An 18,034-nucleotide genomic window follows, 5' to 3' on the forward strand; every position below is an offset into this window, starting at 1 on the left:
GGAACGTCTTTGATGCGTCGATTTTGGTCAAAAATCCGTTTCAGACGTTGAATCCCTTAATACGACGTTTTCAAGACTTTGTGTGCTACCTGGGATACGCCTACAAGAGACCGAGTACGGCCCATTTGTGATGGGAACACGAGGCACACCACAAGGCGCTGTGTTGTCCCCGCTTCTTTTTAACATTGCCATGGCACACCTCCCGGCACAGCTGGCGGGTGTCGATGGTGTTCAGCATGCGCTGTACGCCGACGACATCACCATCTGGGCCACTACGGGAAACATAGGAGAGATGGAGGAATGCCTGCAAGCAGCGGCGAGCATAGTAGACCACTATGCCACGTACTGCGGCCTCCAATGCTCCCCGTCCAAGTCTCAATTTGTGCATATTCGAACTTCCCCGAAATGCAAAATCTCAGTTCAGCTTTCTCTCGCCAGTGGCCCCATCCGAGAAGTGGAGGAGATTCGAATACTAGGTCTCTTCATTAATCAACACCGCAAGGCAGGCACAACTCTTGCCAAACTCCGGAAGGTCGGCGACCAGGTGGGCCGGATGGTTCGCCGCGTTTCCAACAAGCGAGGAGGGTTGCGAAGTAAGGATGCGTTGCGGCTCGCACATGCCTTCGTAACTAGTAGAGTACTGTACTCAACCCCATACCTACGCTTACGGAAACATGACGAAGATTGCTTGGAGGTAGTACTCCGCAATATGTTCAAGAGAGCCCTCGACCTCCCGATCTCCACTTCCAACGCGCGCCTTCTCGCGTTGGGGGTGGTAAACACCTATCGGGAACTTCGCGAGGCGCATCTCGTTAACCAATACACGCGTCTCGCGCAGACCGTGTCCGGTCGCCGCCTCTTAGACCGGTTACATATTAAACATGACCACCATACTATGGAAAGGGTTCGAGTGCCCGAACTGTGGAGAGGCGCCCTCTACGTTCGGCCCCTTCCAACTAAATGAACAAGGAGGACCATAATGGCCGGCGCCAGACGCGGGCGGATGCCCTGCACCGCCACTATGGCGCTAAGAAACTCGTCTTCTACGTCGATATTGCAGACCCCAACCACTCCAAGGGGGGATGGTACACGGCTGCAATCATACACGAGGAAAGACAAGTGGACGGCCTCTCGTTCAAAGCACCCAGCTCAACGCATGCGGAGGAGGTGGCGATCGCCCTCGCAGCCTCCCATCCCGACTCTAAATTCATCCTCACAGATTCCCGTGGAGCCTGTCGTAACTTTCAATTGGGATGGATCACTCCTCTCGCCGACAAAATTCTTCGCCACTGTATTCGCGACTGCGATCCAACTCATCGCTCAATAATATGGGTCCCCGGCCACCAAGGCATGCCAGGTAACGAAGCCGCCCATGAGGCAGCCCGCGCACTCACTTACCGGGCACCAGGCATCACTTGGGAGGACCTTGACCCAGGTCACAGCCCTCTTCTTTCTTTTAAAGACATTACTGAGCACTATCGTGCCGAACACCGCCGTTACCCGGTTCCTATGAAGGGACTGGGTAAAGCTGGCGAACGAACTCTCCTTAGGCTTTTTACAAACACCCTGCTGTGCCCGGCGGTTCTCAAGCACTTTGACCCTTCTTTTGACGGCCGCTGCTCTTTCTGTGGGGAGGTGGCCGACACCTTCCACATGGTTTGGGCATGCAGGCAAAATCCTTCTCTCCCCCCTCATCACCCCTTCCCCTTCCCGAGAGGACTGGGAGGCGGCCCTACTCGGCTGCCAGGAACTATCGGCCCAACAAGCCCTAGTTCGGCGGACCTGCGTAGCGGTCAAGACCAACGGGGTCCCGGAATGAGAGACTCCGCCCAGTATTGCAAGGGGCGCGACCAACTAGAGGTCTCTCCCCGAGCACCTCTCTGTATATATAGCCCAATAAATGCTTTTCACCACCACCGCCCACTCCTCCCTCCCGGGCAACTAAACCGCACACATCCTAGCTGGAGAGTTAGCGACCCGAGCAGGGGCAGGAACAACGCGGAGCCCGAGTGTGGAGACCGCATGGTCAAATGTAATGAAATCACCAAACACTACAGATTAGGGAGACAGTATTACCCCCACCACCCTCCTCATTAACTAAACAGAAGGCGACAGCATGGCGCCTACTACAAACATACACCTTCCCAAACCCGATCGCTTATGATAATTGTTATCCAGAACTATACTCAGATATATGTAAAGACTAATCAGCGGGCGGACCTCAGACACACAATCTGTGCTTGCCCCAACATAGTGCAGAGGCCAAACAACACGTATACGAATACGGAGAAGTGGGAGATCGCGCTGCTCAGCTCGGACAGGAAGGTCCAACTACAAGTCATCAGGCAAGCCGAAGATGCCGCTAGGACCCAAAGGCTCCTAGCCACCATCTAAGGGAGGCGAGATAAGCTCCTCTGACACTTGCTGTTTTGAATAAAAGCAGTTTCATCATCCCGTATCGATACACGCAAGCTTGCTTTACTGCAACAACCTGGTGCGAAAGGCGAAGAGCACTTACAAATAATGAGGCCGCATAGTGTACATAAAAAGCTTGTGTACTTAATCAAGTAGCGAGTAGAAATAATAATAATAATAATAATAATAATAATAATAATAATAATAATAATAATAATAATAATAATAATAATAATAATGCAAAGAGAACTTACGTTGTTCGTCTTTTGGTTCATATTTTTCATACCCTCAGAGGAACGATCCGCCTCTCCTGGATTCTAACGCCATCCTTATAACTCACGGGTATGCACATCGCGTGCTATACACGCAGCCGCGACCTTTTTGCAGATGTAGAGTCGTGCTTTCCGCCCTTTAGGCTTGCACCACATCTCACCTACTTCCTCGCCTATCATTGCACGTATCCACGAGGGGTCGGCCGCACCGCTTGCAATGCAGCCCAGTTAAGACAAACAACAACATAATGTGACAAAAAAAAAGGGGGGGGAGGTGGATGCGAGTTATTCACTGCAAAAATAAAAATGAAGGAAACTATCTCCCAGCACAGGTGTGAGATCTAGGAGTGTAACTCTCAGCGACCGGTGCTCAGCTAAGTGCATGGTGCTGCAACGGACGACAGTGATACTAAAACCGATAGAGAAAAACTGAGCACTCTGCAAAGAAAAGTCAAACATTTCCCGTAGAAGCAGAGTGCGGTGTACAGGGGCGTAGCCAGAAAGGGAGGAGGGGGGGGGGTGCTTATGGGACTTTAGCCCCTCCCCGAAATGTTTTCGTGCTTTCATGCACCGCCGACCAAAACGATCCCTGTCGCCAGGAATCATTCCGGATTTCGTCTGGAAAGTCTTTTTTATGCTCGAAAAGACATTTCGACGCGATCATTGCGAACTCTGGCTGCATTTCCTGGCAACGCTCATGCACCGGGAGTCACATAAAGCAAGGAGCCCCACCCGAGCACAAAGTTTCAAGGGCGTTTCGATGGCGAGTGGGCTCGTCGCGGCATCTCGCGGAGACCGCGGAATCTACGGATCGCATGGATTTCAATTCCGAAAATTTGTGGGTATAATGTTCTTACAAACTTTTGATGCGAAAGGTGCATTGACATTTCCAAAGTCATGCTTTAAATTTTAAATTCCGGAACTTTGTGGGTTTAATGTTGTTATAAACATTAGACGCCAAAGGTGCATAGACTTTTCTAAAGTCATGCATCGGACCATACATACAACGAGACAAGCTAAAGCTGACTACTCTAAAGTTGACAAAGCTCGCAGCGAGGTCTGATGAGACGAAGCGTTGTGGTGGTTCATGTGTATGCACTGTCATTCAACAGAAAAGAATATCAACATTTCTTTTCACCTGCGCCAAAGCATCTATGTGAAAACACTAAAGCCAGCAAAGGTAACTACGTTCTTAATTATTTTTCTACTTTGACCTTTATTCGCGAGGACACATTCAGCCTCTTCAATTGTTCTCGTTACCAGCGGGCTGTCACAGCCAGTCAGAGCGCATGCGTTTTTCTCGTGTTGTCCCGACCACCGCGAGGCGCACTTCGGTGGGCGTTCGTTTTTCTCTGGCCGAGTGGATTTTCGCCTGGCAGAGTTTTGGACGCTTTCTGGCTAGCAGACGAGAAAAAGAAACAATGGTCGCTCGCCGCCTTCACCCTGGGGGCTCGACGGTTTGCAACGCGTTCGCTTGAGCGCAATTTCCCCGGAAAATCTTGTCTCGCGGATGTAGGATACCGAGCAGTATGCGTATGGTTCTCTTTGGACCAAGCGTCTCACGTTTTCTTCGATATTCCTTCGGTAGGTGCCCAAAGTAGGCATTCGACTGTGGTCAACATGCTTCCTTCGCGTTTCTTCATTTCGGTGCCCCCGCCCCACAAAGGAAAAAAAAAAGAAAATACATTGTTGTGGCGCAGCGAATTGTCGCGTGGTGAGAGTTAGATTTTGTTACTTCTTCTTTTGCGGAAGGTAATCGGCCACGTTGCCGGATACTGTCATTATATTATTGCGATAGCAATTATGTGGACACTCCAGGCGCATTCCTGCCGTCACCGTCTCCCTCATCTCCCGTATGAAGTCCAAGGGTGATAACATCGTGACCGCGCGCCGCATGCTGTATGTGCGAGTGAAAGCGTAGGGGTGGCATGGGTGAGCCGACGATGGTGGCTTGTGTGCGCAAGGGAGAAAAGCGGGGAGGAAGCGCGCCGCCTTCCGCCGCGCGCGATTATCAGAGGGAGTGGAGGGAGGGGTGGCCTTAGGTTTCTGTGAATCTGTGATTTCGCAACATGTTAGTTTCCTTGTTTGACGCATTACATATAGTGACTTTTTCTTAGATACCTAGATAATTATTGGAGACTTATACGTATATTTAATTTTCTTGTTGCGAGGTTTTGTGTATACGTGCAGTGAATTTTGTTTCAACTGACACTCTTTTGCCCTTTATCAAGCTGTATCTTCAGATTTGTATATTTCGTTGTATCTTCGCATTTCTGTTGTACGCGGGCGAGTCAAATGAAAGTGAGCCAACCCACGCCACGCAATAATGATTCGGTTCATTATCTGCGAGGCATGCGCGTAGCACACAGGCATCTCTTATTTACAAAAGTGACACGCAGGTGTGAGGATAAATGTTCTTTAATCCTTTCATACACTGGATTGAACATGATTACGTGATATAATGGACGCTCAAAAAGTTGAACAGCGTGGTGTCATGAGGTTTTTGACAGCTGAAAGGTGTTTCCCTAAAAGAAATTTGTAGCCGTATGGCTGCCTTTTACGTGGAACATTGAATTCCATTGGCCACTGTGAAGCGTTGGAGCAAACGGTTCAAAGAAGGACGTGAGAGTTGCGAAGACGATCCAAGACCGGGCCAAAGTCACCGTGCAATCATCCCCAACACAATCGCAAAGGTTCATGAGCTGATTAGACAAGAACGGAGAATAAGCATCGATGAACTGGCAAAGCGTGTGAACATCAGTCATGGTTTGGTTCACACCATAATTCATAAACATTTCGGTTATCGGCTCTTGTGTGCGCAATGGTTGCCCAACATTTTTAACCACCACCAGAATACGGAGAGGTATGGTGCTGCCTTGACTCATCTGATCCGGTATCACAATGAGAGTGACGAATTCTTGTCTGCAATTGTGAACGGGGACAAATCAAGGTGCCACTACTACGAACCTGGAACACGATGGCAAAGTTTAAAGTGGAAACATTCGAATTCACCACCCCCAAAGAAAGCAAAGGCCGTCATTACCGCCAGAAAGGTGTTGTTGACTTCTTTTTTCGATCGTCAGGGGCCGTTACTGATCGAATTTGCGAAACCTGGAGAGACTATCAATCGTCTCCCATATTGTGAAACGCCGGATCGTCTGCGTGTCGCAATCCAGAACAAACGACGTGGAAAATTGACGAATGGGGTCATCTTGCTCCACGACAATGCCGTCCCCACGTCGCTGATCTGGTTAACACAAAACTGGCAAAGTTCAAGCGGGAAACGCTGCAACGTCCACCATGCAGCCCAGACCGGTCGCCTTGGGATTCCACATTTTTGAGCACTTGACGAAAGAAACAGCTCAAGAGAACCAGATTCGTGTCGGATGATGACGTGAAATAGTAAGTTACAGACTTTTTGAAGCAGCAACCCAAGGTGTTTTATGAGACTGAAATCATACGACTCGTTAGTCAGTGGGACAAATGTTTAAATGCTCATGTAGGCTACTTTTAAATAAAGTACTTCGTTTGTCATATATTCGCATTGGCTCACTCATTTGCCTCGCCCTTGTATGTTTTACAGCATTTCTGATCTCTATATATTCTTTCTCTTGAGACTATGATTTCGGTGCAATTACTCACAATACACGACCGGCGACAGCTGCTCCTGCGCAATGTATTGGAACAAAGGACAGCGTCATTGAGATTTTTCCCTGGCCATTGCATATGTACAAAAATCTGAACAAAGTTCTTGAATGACAAAGTTGCATTAAAATATTTGTCCTCAACTTGTTCATTTTATGGCCTTTCCATTTTTCATATCAGCAACATGCATGGCTTTGCTGGTTTCGAAGTGATATATGTCACAAGTTCGTGTAATATTTTATTTACTTATTAAGTCGACAAAAAAACATAGAAGCATTGATATCAGTCATTTCGGGCACAATTTTTGGGACATACTAGTATATTATTTTATAAAAAAATGCATGTTTTACCTGTCTTGACAGTGCGTAGCATTCAAGAATTCGTTTGCAGCATCTTTGGCAATAGCATTGCAATTATTGATGTATTTGATCTCTCGACAAATTCTATAAGGAGGAGGCCGAACTCCAACGTAAGCCCCCCCAACGAAATTTCTGGCTACGCCACTGGCGTGTACGAAGTGAATAAGGTAGGAGATAGGGTAACCTTCTTCCTCTTTTTCACCGCAATGCTTGTGCGGGGCACCCGAAGCTTTGATCACTTTCTACTAGCATGCCGTCGATCTAGAAATCAGAGGAAGAAATTAGAATTTTCATTCCGAAAATTGGGTATTTCTGTAACTATACTCAAAATATATTCTCCTCCGGGGTTTGTTCATCGGGCTTTAGCCATAGGAACATCTGCGTGGCCATTTGCGACTATCTCTGTGACACAAGAAGGCTACCACGTTAATTCTCGAAATCAATAATTGGATATATCATTAACTCGCTGACTGTGTCTTCGAAATTATCCTAATACCACCTATTTGCTCTTTATACATAATTACAAATATTTTTATTTCTGTGCCTGGTACGTAAACCTATTTTTTAATTAACATGAACTTCACCCTGATTTACTTTTCCGTTTAGGTTTTTCTCTCTTCCCTCTAACCTTTAACCGGCGGCTTCTTGGTGGCCAATTATCCGTAGTGGGTGAGCGCCACAAGGGAGGAGCAAGCAAGCAAGCAGGCACCGCGCGGTGCGCGTGAGTCGGCGCGATGGATCCGGCTCGTTCCGCGTAGTGGTGCCATGGAACCCATCTTTGCCTCCGACGACATGCACGTGAGCGCCAACGGCGGGGCAGCCTTCAGCGCGGCGGCCAGCGCCGGCCACGCCGTCCACGCGGTCAACAACATCAGCTCCTGGGGCAACGTGATCGCAGCCAACGCCAGCAGGGCACGCAAGCTGGCCCGCAGGGACGACCTCGCCGCGGCAAAGGTCAGCCTTCCCGGCCGGCAAACCGTGCGCGGCGTCAGCGAAACGGATCTTCCGCGCGACCGGATCGCGCGCTTGGGAAGCGCACCCGGAGCGTCATAGTGCACATGCTAGCCCCCCCCGCAAGGATGTTTCCCTGCTGCCATTTTCCCCGTCGTTTTCTAGCTTTGTGAAGCGCCAACTCGTTTGTTGCGGACAAATCTAAAGTGTCACGAGACCGCATACATTACTCACGACAGCCTATCGGGACAGGGGTCTCTACACCCAGGAACGGTCTTTTCCGATCCACACATCGTTCTGCCTCGATACCGCTTGCCTAGGAGTCAGTGAATGAAATTTCGATACCGACGCCGACGAGCCCGTGCTCGACGGCCTTGCCCTTCGAGGTAACATGTAGTGTAAGGCAGCGCCGCGAATAAAAAATACGAAATGTCCCACATGTGCGCTACACAGAGTAAGAGCGCCGGGAATAGTTCTATGATTGCATGATGGGGTTGTGTTTTACTCAATGCCGTGTTATAAACGATAAGTCTGTTTATTTATTTAGACAATTATAAAACGCACAGGGTAAATGTAGCACATTGTAGGGGGAGGACCAAGCACACAGCCTCATAATCACAAAAATGTGTGATTTGTTAAAGACTAGACTATTACGAAACAGCAACGCGAAAGCGAATTTACGCTACTAAGTCATGTTAATCGGCTCACTTTTAAGAAAGAGATACCATTTGGTAGGAGCTGTGGGTACAAATGACTGTGAGCACGGCCGAGTGGTAGAGCAGGGTGTGTTAATTGACCTTAAGAGGAAGCTTTAGCTCGGGCGATCCTATCTAAATACATGTAAAAGGAGAATTCGTTTTTCTCGGCAACCACTGCACCAAATTCGATGAGGTTTGTTGCATCTAAAACAAAAACTTAAAATCTAGTGACTGTTGGTTTGCAATTTTCGATTTAGATCGTTATTTTTTATTACAAATTGGCAAAAATCGAAAATTTTCGGAAAACGAAACTATCAAGTTTGCAACTCTTTAACTCAGCAAGCAAAAATTATATTACAATTCTGTGAATTGAATGTGATAGTACATCTAAAGCGGACAAAATTGATATTTTACATATGAATCTAAAAAAATTGAGTAATATGTAAATACAGCTTTTGCAGAACCCTTGCACACAACGTAACAAATTCACGTAAGATATAAATTGACATATCGAATTTGTCCGTTTTGAATGATCTAATGGACACCGTTTATAGAACCGCGATATCTGTTTTTAATGCAGAGCTATTCATTTATAAACTTCGTGCGCCTACTTTTATCAAGCTTGCGAATTTTTGAAAATTCTTTTCATAAAATTCAGGCCCTAAAGCGAAATTTCGCTTCAAATAGTCGCTAGAATTTAACATCCTCTCTTAAACACAACAAATTTCATTAAAATCGGTCCAGGGGTTATATCAGAAAAGCGTTTTTGCGTTTTACATGTATTTGAATAGGCCGTGTCGGAGTTGGGCCCGAGCTAAAGCTTCCTCTGAAGGTTGTGATATGATGAGCAAAAAAAAAAAAATGTTGAATGAGAGATCGATTCAACCTGCCATGGTGGCGTATAGTGGCTTTGGCGTTACGCTGCTAAGTCCAAGGACGCGATGGGGACCAGACGTAATATACATGGGGGCGAGATGTAATAACCGCCACTTGTGTACCGTGCATTGGGTGCATGTGTTAAAGAAACCCAGGTGGCCAAAATTAATCCGTAGACGCCACTAGTGTGCCTCATAATGATATCGAGGTTTTGGCACGTAAAACCTCAGAGCATTTAATGATGAGTGGGGTATTTTGTATGTGTCCACGTAGTGTAAATGTCCATTCCGTCTGTTCCTGCAATGCTGATTGGCTGGGGGCGTCTGTCTCCTTCTCACCAGCCCAGCCAATCAGAACTTCAGCAGCAAAGGAAATGGACATTTACACTAGGTGCACATTTACAGAATACCCCCAGCCCTCGCAATTCTGTGACGCTGTCGTCTTCGTATTTAAAGTGCAGCTCGGCGTTGTCCATCGTAAATAGCGAACGAGCACAACGAAAGATGAAAGCAAATGCGGAGGACAGCTGGGGGGATGAAAAACGCGAGGAGGTAAGCGGAGGAGGAGGTGCAGCGGAACCATAAGGCGGAAAGCGGAGGAGGAGGGTATGGCGAAAGGGTGAAAGAAAAAGCGCAGTGCGGCGACGGTGGCTACGAGATGGCGCAAGAGTAGCGTGCGTCGTCCGTGATAAAGTGCCTTTATAATTTGACAGTACCGCCACTCGTTGAACTCTTCCGCCGCCGCGCGACCTCCTCGCGTCCTCCTCACCCCTTGCGGGTCCCCCCGCGGCAACCAGTTTTACGCCCGTTTTTCTGGACGACGATTGGTCTCCCTGCCGTTGCCCTTGGAAACGCGCAGATCTTGCGTTTTGCTTGTGTTTTTCATTTTCGTTCTCGCCATTTTTATCCCCAGCTCGGCTGGCTCGGCGCTTTAGGTCGGCGTAGCGAACGTTGTACGCTGCGTTTCCTGCTCTATGTGCTAGCGCTATGCCGTGCTGTTGCGCATATAACTGCAGAAAGAAGCCTGAAGATGGTTATGCCGTTTTTATGGTACCACAAGGAAAGCGTGACGGCATGCGCAGGAAGCCGTGGCTGCATAACATTGGCCGAAAGAACTTTGTTCCGACAAAGAACAGCGTTGTTTGCAAGCTGAGGCAGCTTTCTTATTGCTCGTAGCAAAGCATCCCGTAATGCTGCATTTTTCTTTCGTTCTTCCGGCCTGCACGCCAGGGTTTTGTTGCGGCAATTTGTACGTTGCATAAAAATTCAGTTATCCTCCATCACCTCGCACGTCGCGAACTATTGTTATTCAGTCGGAAACGCAGCACTATAAATTCTGGTTTCCGCTGTGGACGATTATGTGCGAAGATACAGCCTCTCGATCGCACTTTTCGCGATTGTTAGGATCCGCTGCCTGTTTTACTGAAAATTGAAATAGCGGCTTGTAGAGGAGCTATTATTTCTAGCTTACGTCGATCCGTGCGTCAGTCAGATACAATGAATGCAAGTCCTGAAAATATTAGTATCAAGTATACCCGTGGTTTTGCAGGTGATGAGCGTTAGCTAGTCCACATTGCGTTTTTTTTGTAAGTTTTAAGGCGAAAGTCTTTAGATCCCTATGCTTCAACGTGGCGTTGTGAACAGAAAATATCGCGTGACCTAAGGAAGGCCAGAGGCGACCCAAAGTACGTCTACTCCTGTATAAGAGAATTATTAGCCATGTTAACTAATGATTCATTAGTGATTGAATTAAGGTGGATTAGAGTGTATTAAGGAGGATTAAGGTGCATGAATAAGGATTAAGGTGTGTGAAAGGATTAAGGTGAATGAAGGCGGATTAAGGTGGATAAGGTGAATTAGTGTTTGCGGTGTATTAAGACCGATTAGGGTCATGAACAAGTATAGGGAGGATTAAGGTGGGTGCAGGCCGATTAGGGTAGATTAAGATAAACTAGGGTTCATAAAGGAGGATTAAGACCGATTATGGTGGATTGGGTAGATGAAGGTGGATTAGGGTTTATGTAGGTAGATTGGAGCGCATTAAGGTGGATTAAGGTGCATGAACAAGGATTAAGGTGGATGAAAGAGGATTAAGGTGGCTGAAGGAGCATTAAGGTAGGTTAGGGTGGATTAAGGTGAATTAGGCTTGATGAATATTAAGACCGATTAGAGTGAACTAGGGAGGATTAAGGTGCATGAACAAGGGTTAAGGAGGATCAGGGTGGATTAAGGTAAACGAAGGATTAAAGTTGTAAATGCTACTGTAATAAACCTTAATCCAGCTTAACCCTTCATCCTCCTTAATACATCTTAATTCACCATAATCCACCTTCATACTCTTTCATCGACCTTAATCCACCGTAATCTTCTTTAATGCACCTTGATCCTCCTTAATCCACACTAATCCTCCTTCATTCACCTTAACCCACGATAATTCTCCTTAATGGACCCTAATTCACCTTCATCAACTTTAATCCACCCTAATCATCGTTAATGCATCTTAATCCTCCTTTATCCACTCTAATCGTCCTTCATTCACTTTAATCCACCATAATCCTCTCTAATGCACATTTATCCATCTTCATTCACTCTAATCCACCATTATCGACTTTAATCCACCTTAATACACCCTTAACCTCCTTAATAACCTTAATTCATCCTAATCCAATCACTAATAAATCATTACTTTGTTAATCGGTAATCATCTCTTTACACGGCTGCACATGTTCTGGTTCGCTTCCGGCCTTCCTTCGGTCACGTGATATTATCTGTAGCTCACAACGCGACCTTTAAACAGAGATCTAAGGCTTTTGCTTAATAAGCCACACACAAACGGATCTGCGACAAGCAATACTAGATCAGACGCACAAGGTAAAGCATCTCATCATGTGGCAGAAAAATTGTCTGTAGTATAGAACTCGCCTAAAAGCTCATTTTACATCAGTATGCCCCGTCCATACGGCTTTAAGAAAAAACCAGCCTCCTCATAAACGTCGCCTTCAGCATTATCGATGCTGTTATCAGCATATCTAAAAATTTTCTATACCACTGGGGCGCGCAACTTGCGCAAAACAACACGCCTCCATAGAATGCTGCGGCTCATCCGCGGGAGCCCAGAAGAAAATTGGAGGACGCTTAAGCTTCGCCTTCAAGAGCGGAACGCGACAGCGTTCCCGTCGACCCGCCAAGGGGTGTAAGACAATGGGCTACGGCGCAGCGACTACGCCCCCCGCATCGGACGCGGTGAGCGTCGAGCAACGCAGCGTTCGGCGCGACAACGAAATGTGCGCCTAAGCAAGCGACGCACGCCTGAGCCGTAGAAACAGCTAGTTTCTAAGGCAACACCGCGTTCACTAGAGGCGCTTTTGTACCGCTTTGAAGCATCGAACTCGTGGCTCAGTGGTAACGTCTCCGTCTCACACTCCGGAGACCCTGGTTCGATTCCCACCCAGCCCATCTTGGAAGTTGCTTTTTATTTATGAAGTGCCTGCCGTGATTTATCGCTCACGGCCAACGCCGCGGACGCCGACGACACCGGCTTTTCTGCGACACGAGCTCCTTAACGCTATCGCGTTAAAAAAGCGTACCGTGCCCAGCCGACGGGCGAGGAGATTGGAAGAGGAAAGCGCCGCGAGGAGGAGAGTGTCGCTACTTTCAAATTGTCGAGGGGTTTTAGTCTGTGAGGTCTGCCGGCGGCAGCTGCAGTGAATCGCGCCCACCCACGCGCTGGCTCTCCCGATCTCCAGATATATGCTGTGACTCTAATATATGCGAGTCAGTGGCGCCACACTTTGCAACGTGCCGCAAGAGACATTGTCCGCGCTAGCCAATATATAGCGGAATGAAAACACGTATAGAGCTGCGCTCAAATTTCGTATTAGGGAGTATCGTAATCGCCGGTGAATTTTTTTTTTTCTGTTTCCCGTATCTTGAAAAGTTCGGGCATCGCATGACCTTATATTCAGAGGTTAAATTATGGGGTTTTAAGTGCCAAAACCACTTTCTGATTATGAGGCACGCCGTAGTGGGGGACTCCGGAAATTTGGACCACCTGGGGTTCTTTAACGTGCACCTAAAACTAAGTACACGGGTGTTTTTGCATTTCGCCCCCATCGAAATGCGGCCGCCGTGGCCGGGATCCGATCCCGCGACCTCGTGCTTAGCAGCCCAACACCATAGCCACTGAGCAACCACGGCGGGTTATATTCAGAGGTCTCGGCCCGGAATGTTCAGTTCCGGTTGGTGCTTCATCACTGCACCGCATGTGCACCTTTTGCCCCCGATATCCCAGAGCGAATTATCTCCGTATTTTAGAACATTTCTCTACTCGGCACTTCACCTCAGTGATGATGATACGAGCATCCCCACTGAGACGGAGTGAGGGCACATGCCACCAAGCTCGCTCCTTCTTGCCTTTCTGGTGTATCTATATAAAGTCGACTACCGTTAATTCAACCTCGGTAATTCGACTTTCTTGCTTAATTCGAATGCACTGGACAGTCCGGGTGAGAAACCGCACATTGCTGAGGAAGGCAAACTCGTTTAGTTCAAACGCGGTAGCATGCCTTTTCGACTAATTCGACCACCACTGACCCCCGATCGGTGCCCCCTCATGAGCCCCGGCGGTTATTGCAAGCTTGAAAACACAAGAAATTCAGCAGACTGCTTTACCGACTCCCAAGGCGTTTTATTTTGATCTCCTCGGGGCCGAAGCTCCTTCCGCCAGTGGAGCCATCCGTTCCCGTTTGGTTCTTGTCGTGTCACGCCCCCATATTCGGCAGACTGCTTGTCGGTTCAGCATGGCGTCAAGTGGCAATTACACAGCGTTTTCTACGAGGTCAAAAAATAGATTCTTCAGCATATTTAGAAAGGTGTCTTAAGCAGGAAACAGATCGGCGAGGAATACGGCGTGAAGAAAAGCATGCTTGCGATGAACGAATTCATTCGTTTGGTGAAAATTCGCTTACGTTTCTGGTGTTTGTTCATTCAATCGACAATTCGACCAAGTCTAGTGGTCCCGCAAGGGTCGAATTAACGGGAGTCGACTGTATTAGTTTATGCGCTACTAAGAAATATCATCCTAAATATTAAGTTCACTTCTTTGCATGCTTTTCCTTTACGCCATAATCTTCCATCTGTCTCCTAATAGTAGGCGTGGATAGTAGATTCATTTACGTTTCCACAACTGTCCTGAAAGATCAAGGCTTACATAGTTCTACATTCCTTGCGTGGATACGGTGGCATTCTACCAGAACATACTCAATTGTTTCTGCACTATACTTTCACAACGGTATTCACGGATTTGAAAATTTACTATAGCTTCTAAACCACCCCCGATGCTTTAAACAGTAGGGCACTGTACCCTTTGTATTTTAATTAAGCTTTTTCGATTTAATTCGTCGCTCTTGGATGGTACCTTGGCTGACTTCCTCCAGCACACTGTTTCTCCATCTCTGACTGTCCCTTACGTTAGCTTAATACTTCCTGGTTGATTTCCTAAGAAACTATATATGTTTTTTCTCTCCGCTGTCACTCAACGTTTTCTTTTTCTTCTTTTCATTCTTTCAACACAGGTAACCTAGCCGCCCATATATTTTTGTTCATAACGTTCCTTAGTCACGGCTGTTTTCGAAGCACAATTAGCTCAGAGCCTATCGCATTTCGCACAAGACTCAAGCAAAGTCCCTAGAATAACTTTAGACTCAAGTGGATAGCGTCAACGGCTTTATATAATCTGAGGTGCTCACCGCGTTTCAGCAAAACACCACGGCGATTCCTGAGCAAAGATTTTGTAACCGGCTGCCGTCGACGCCTACTCCCATGCGAACTGGAGTGAAGGTGACTTCATAGGAATCCCCGATGAGCGTTATAAAAGTGCAGTGTCCTCGTCGGCCAAGGAGGAGCTTCGAGTCGAGACCCATCTGTACAGTCAGGCACAAAAGTTCACGGACCACGGGATCTCGGAAAACGTTCAATTTTCGAGCAGTCTGTAACACATGTAGCTAGAACTTGTTTGGACGAGTAGGTGCATATTAGCAAACAGTTCTATAATTGCGCAAATAAACGACCACAAAGAGAGGGCACACAAGGACTGCGCCTGTCCTTGTGCGCGCTCTCTCTCTGTAGTCGTTTATTTGCGCAGTTATGAAACAGTCTGTAACAGTAGTCAGTAAAACCGAACGTCACAACGTTGTTCGCATGTGCTGGTAGAGGCTGTAAATTCGACTACTAGGCTACGTTGTGAGGCTCCGCAGATATTCAGCTTTTTCTGAGATTTCGAGTTCCGTCAAATTTTGTGGTTGCCTGTACATACGGAGAGGCGTCGCTTCTTGCAACGCATTTTTGCTGTGCCCCGTTCCACGTGCTTCGACAATGCGCAGAGCATGGGTAGAGGCGTCGACGCGCCGCTAAAAATCTACCGCGCGCTGTCAAACCTGTTCTAACGTGACATGATCACATGATAAAGGTCGGTTTTGTGCCAGATCGTACCATCACGTAGCTGAAAGGTTGGGCAACCGTGTAGGGTCCCCAAGAGTCAACGCGCGTGTGGGCCTCGAAGGAAAGGAGAGGTGGCGTCCGTATGTAGGAGGGAGCGTCATGTGAGAATCTCGAAGCCTGGCCATAATATATATATAAAGGAAAGGCTCGTGGGAAATAGACCCTCACCACGTGATAGGAAAGCGGTAATTTCTAGCCGCGTCGAGCGCGCGGTGCGTACAGGAGCTTAAAAGAGCAGACTGATGGGCTGGTTCGTATTACATTACATGATGTGTACAGAGCGCAAACTAGGCGCGCAAGACGACAGTGTAGACGAACACGTGGCCCGCTTAAGCTACACATCAGGTGAGTACGGGAGAGAGGAGCGTGGCGAGCGGGTGGCGAGAGTCGACCATAAAGAGTTCTACCGCGAACCACATGTATTGAAAGGTCCTGAAAACATGGAGGGCCTGCTTATTTAGAGGAAAAGTGGTTTTTGTGTGAGGAAGGTTAAGGTCAAGAGTTAAGAGTTGTTTCTTCAGAGATAATGTGCAGATAGGCCCAGAAGAGAAGGAGGGGCGGTGTCTGGGACAGCTTGCACAGGCTAGTTATCAGACGTCAGGCTCCCTGATAATTTATCCTTCCTCCTTGGCGTCAGATGAGTCCCTTGTTTCATGTTTGGTAGCCTCCGATTTTGTAACGTGATACGCTGTCCCAGTTCTGTTTATTACGGGCACTAAAGGCACGGGCTACAACTAGACCCAAGGAGAGTTCAGGTTTTTGCGTACGCAAGACGCCCCTTGCATCCCCTGATCTATAGGTCCTCTGACCAATCCAAGAAAGACGCGGTGTGCGAGGATTGAGCTTATTCGCCAAGGGCTCTGACAAGCGATTTAATGCCGCAGTCTCGCATCCTCACGGCCTGCACGTCTAGCTCTTGAGCGTTCGTACGCAGAAGTTTTCGGCCGACCGTGATCATGCAGGTGGTGGGCATATGGCTCGGCTGCTTCTTCATCATCTTCCTGGTGGTGGGCATCCCGAACTACATCCAGAAGAAAATGCGCGAGGCGCAGGAAAACAACGAACGGGCGTCGGCGCACGGGGGACTTGAGCGGCGGCTCTCCACGGGCGAGCTCCGGAGTGCCGAGTGACCCCGCTGGCGGCGCTGGCCGGGATCGCATCGACGACGACGCGCGACCCAACAGATCCAGCCGCCGAGATTGGGCCCCCACGTGCAAGGAGACAAAGTGCCGCCGCTGTGCGATACCGCACCACCTACATCAGCGGTGTCGGTTCAACTGCCATAACGCCCTTGACCGTGTCTCAGGCTCAGACGTCAACGACATGACGATACTACACGTGAAGTTCCCGCCGCCAAGGATCGCACGTATGCGCTGTGGTGGCAGGCCGATGTGCTCCACCGCGGCCGAAGTCGCGCAGCCGTCCCCTCCAGTTCGAATGAATGAGCCCACAATAAATCTTTTCTTAAAGAAAGGAGATGGAGATAGATAGATAGGTAGATAGATAGAGACGCAGGTTGTCACGGCTCAAGATTGCCACTTTTCTTGGCAACCACTACACCAAATTTGATGAGGTTTGTTGCATATAAAATAACAGGCTGTTAATATTTTAAATAGAACTTGAAGATAGCAAACTTTCAGAATATCAGACTATCAAATTTACAACTCAACAATGAAAAGTTATATCACAATTCTGTAAGTTACATATAATAATACATCTAAAGTGGACGACATTGGTATATAAATGCTTAAGTGCACTACTAATATGTGAGTAGGATTTCTCTAAAAAAATTTTTTTCGTAACAAATTCACGTGAGACAAATTAATATATCAAATTTGCGCACTTTGGTCGTTCCAAAGGATATGTAGTTTACATGAACTGCGATATCTGTCATCTATGCAGAGTTAGATTGGTAAACTTCATACTTCCAGTTTTCTTCAACATGATCAATTTTCGGCAATTTTTTGTAAAAAAAATTAAGGCCCTAAATCAGAATTTTGCTTCCAACAATTACCAGAATTTTTGTTTCACTAATTTATTTATTCTAGAATTTATTAATGAAATATTACAATAAGCCACTCAAGTAGTGCCCCCAAGCTGTTCGCTAAAATGCGCATGCGCATCCAGAATTTGCCGTTTCAAGTTGCTTTAATCAAGTGTTTCACATTTTGCTACCAGAATACATGCCTGCGCTATGAGCAAACAAATTCTTGCATCACTGCAACTGATATAATCTTGGGTCTTGCATTTTAAGTTTTGTTTCAGCAGCCGAATACTGAAATAAAGCATAGGCGACCAATTGTTCGATTTACTTCATTATA

The 18,034-nt window shown here is 47.4% G+C and overlaps 1 protein-coding gene across 1 annotated transcript; it reads left to right on the plus strand.

Annotated features, from left to right (window-relative positions):
- The first annotated feature begins 7,417 nt into the window (after nucleotides 1–7,417).
- On the plus strand, nucleotides 7,418–16,843 carry LOC142562232 (uncharacterized). Its single transcript, XM_075673507.1, has 2 exons — nucleotides 7,418–7,645; nucleotides 16,676–16,843. The coding sequence occupies exons 1-2, from the start codon at nucleotides 7,457–7,459 to the stop codon at nucleotides 16,841–16,843; spliced, it is 357 nt and encodes a 118-aa protein (XP_075529622.1). The 5' UTR covers nucleotides 7,418–7,456.
- Nucleotides 16,844–18,034: the final 1,191 nt, after the last annotated feature.

The sequence above is a fragment of the Dermacentor variabilis genome, chromosome 1 (assembly GCF_050947875.1).
Source record: "Dermacentor variabilis isolate Ectoservices chromosome 1, ASM5094787v1, whole genome shotgun sequence".
In the NCBI taxonomy this organism is placed as follows: domain Eukaryota; kingdom Metazoa; phylum Arthropoda; class Arachnida; order Ixodida; family Ixodidae; genus Dermacentor; species Dermacentor variabilis.

What these genes read in the sequence shown, in the direction of transcription:
- LOC142562232 (XM_075673507.1), top strand. Translation starts at nt 7,457, where the DNA reads ATGGAACCCATCTTTGCCTCCGACGACATGCACGTGAGCGCCAACGGC. An exon ending in ACGACCTCGCCGCGGCAAAG is followed by an intron (nt 7,646 to 16,675) that starts GTCAGCCTTCCC and finishes GTGATCATGCAG; the next exon opens with GTGGTGGGCATATGGCTCGG.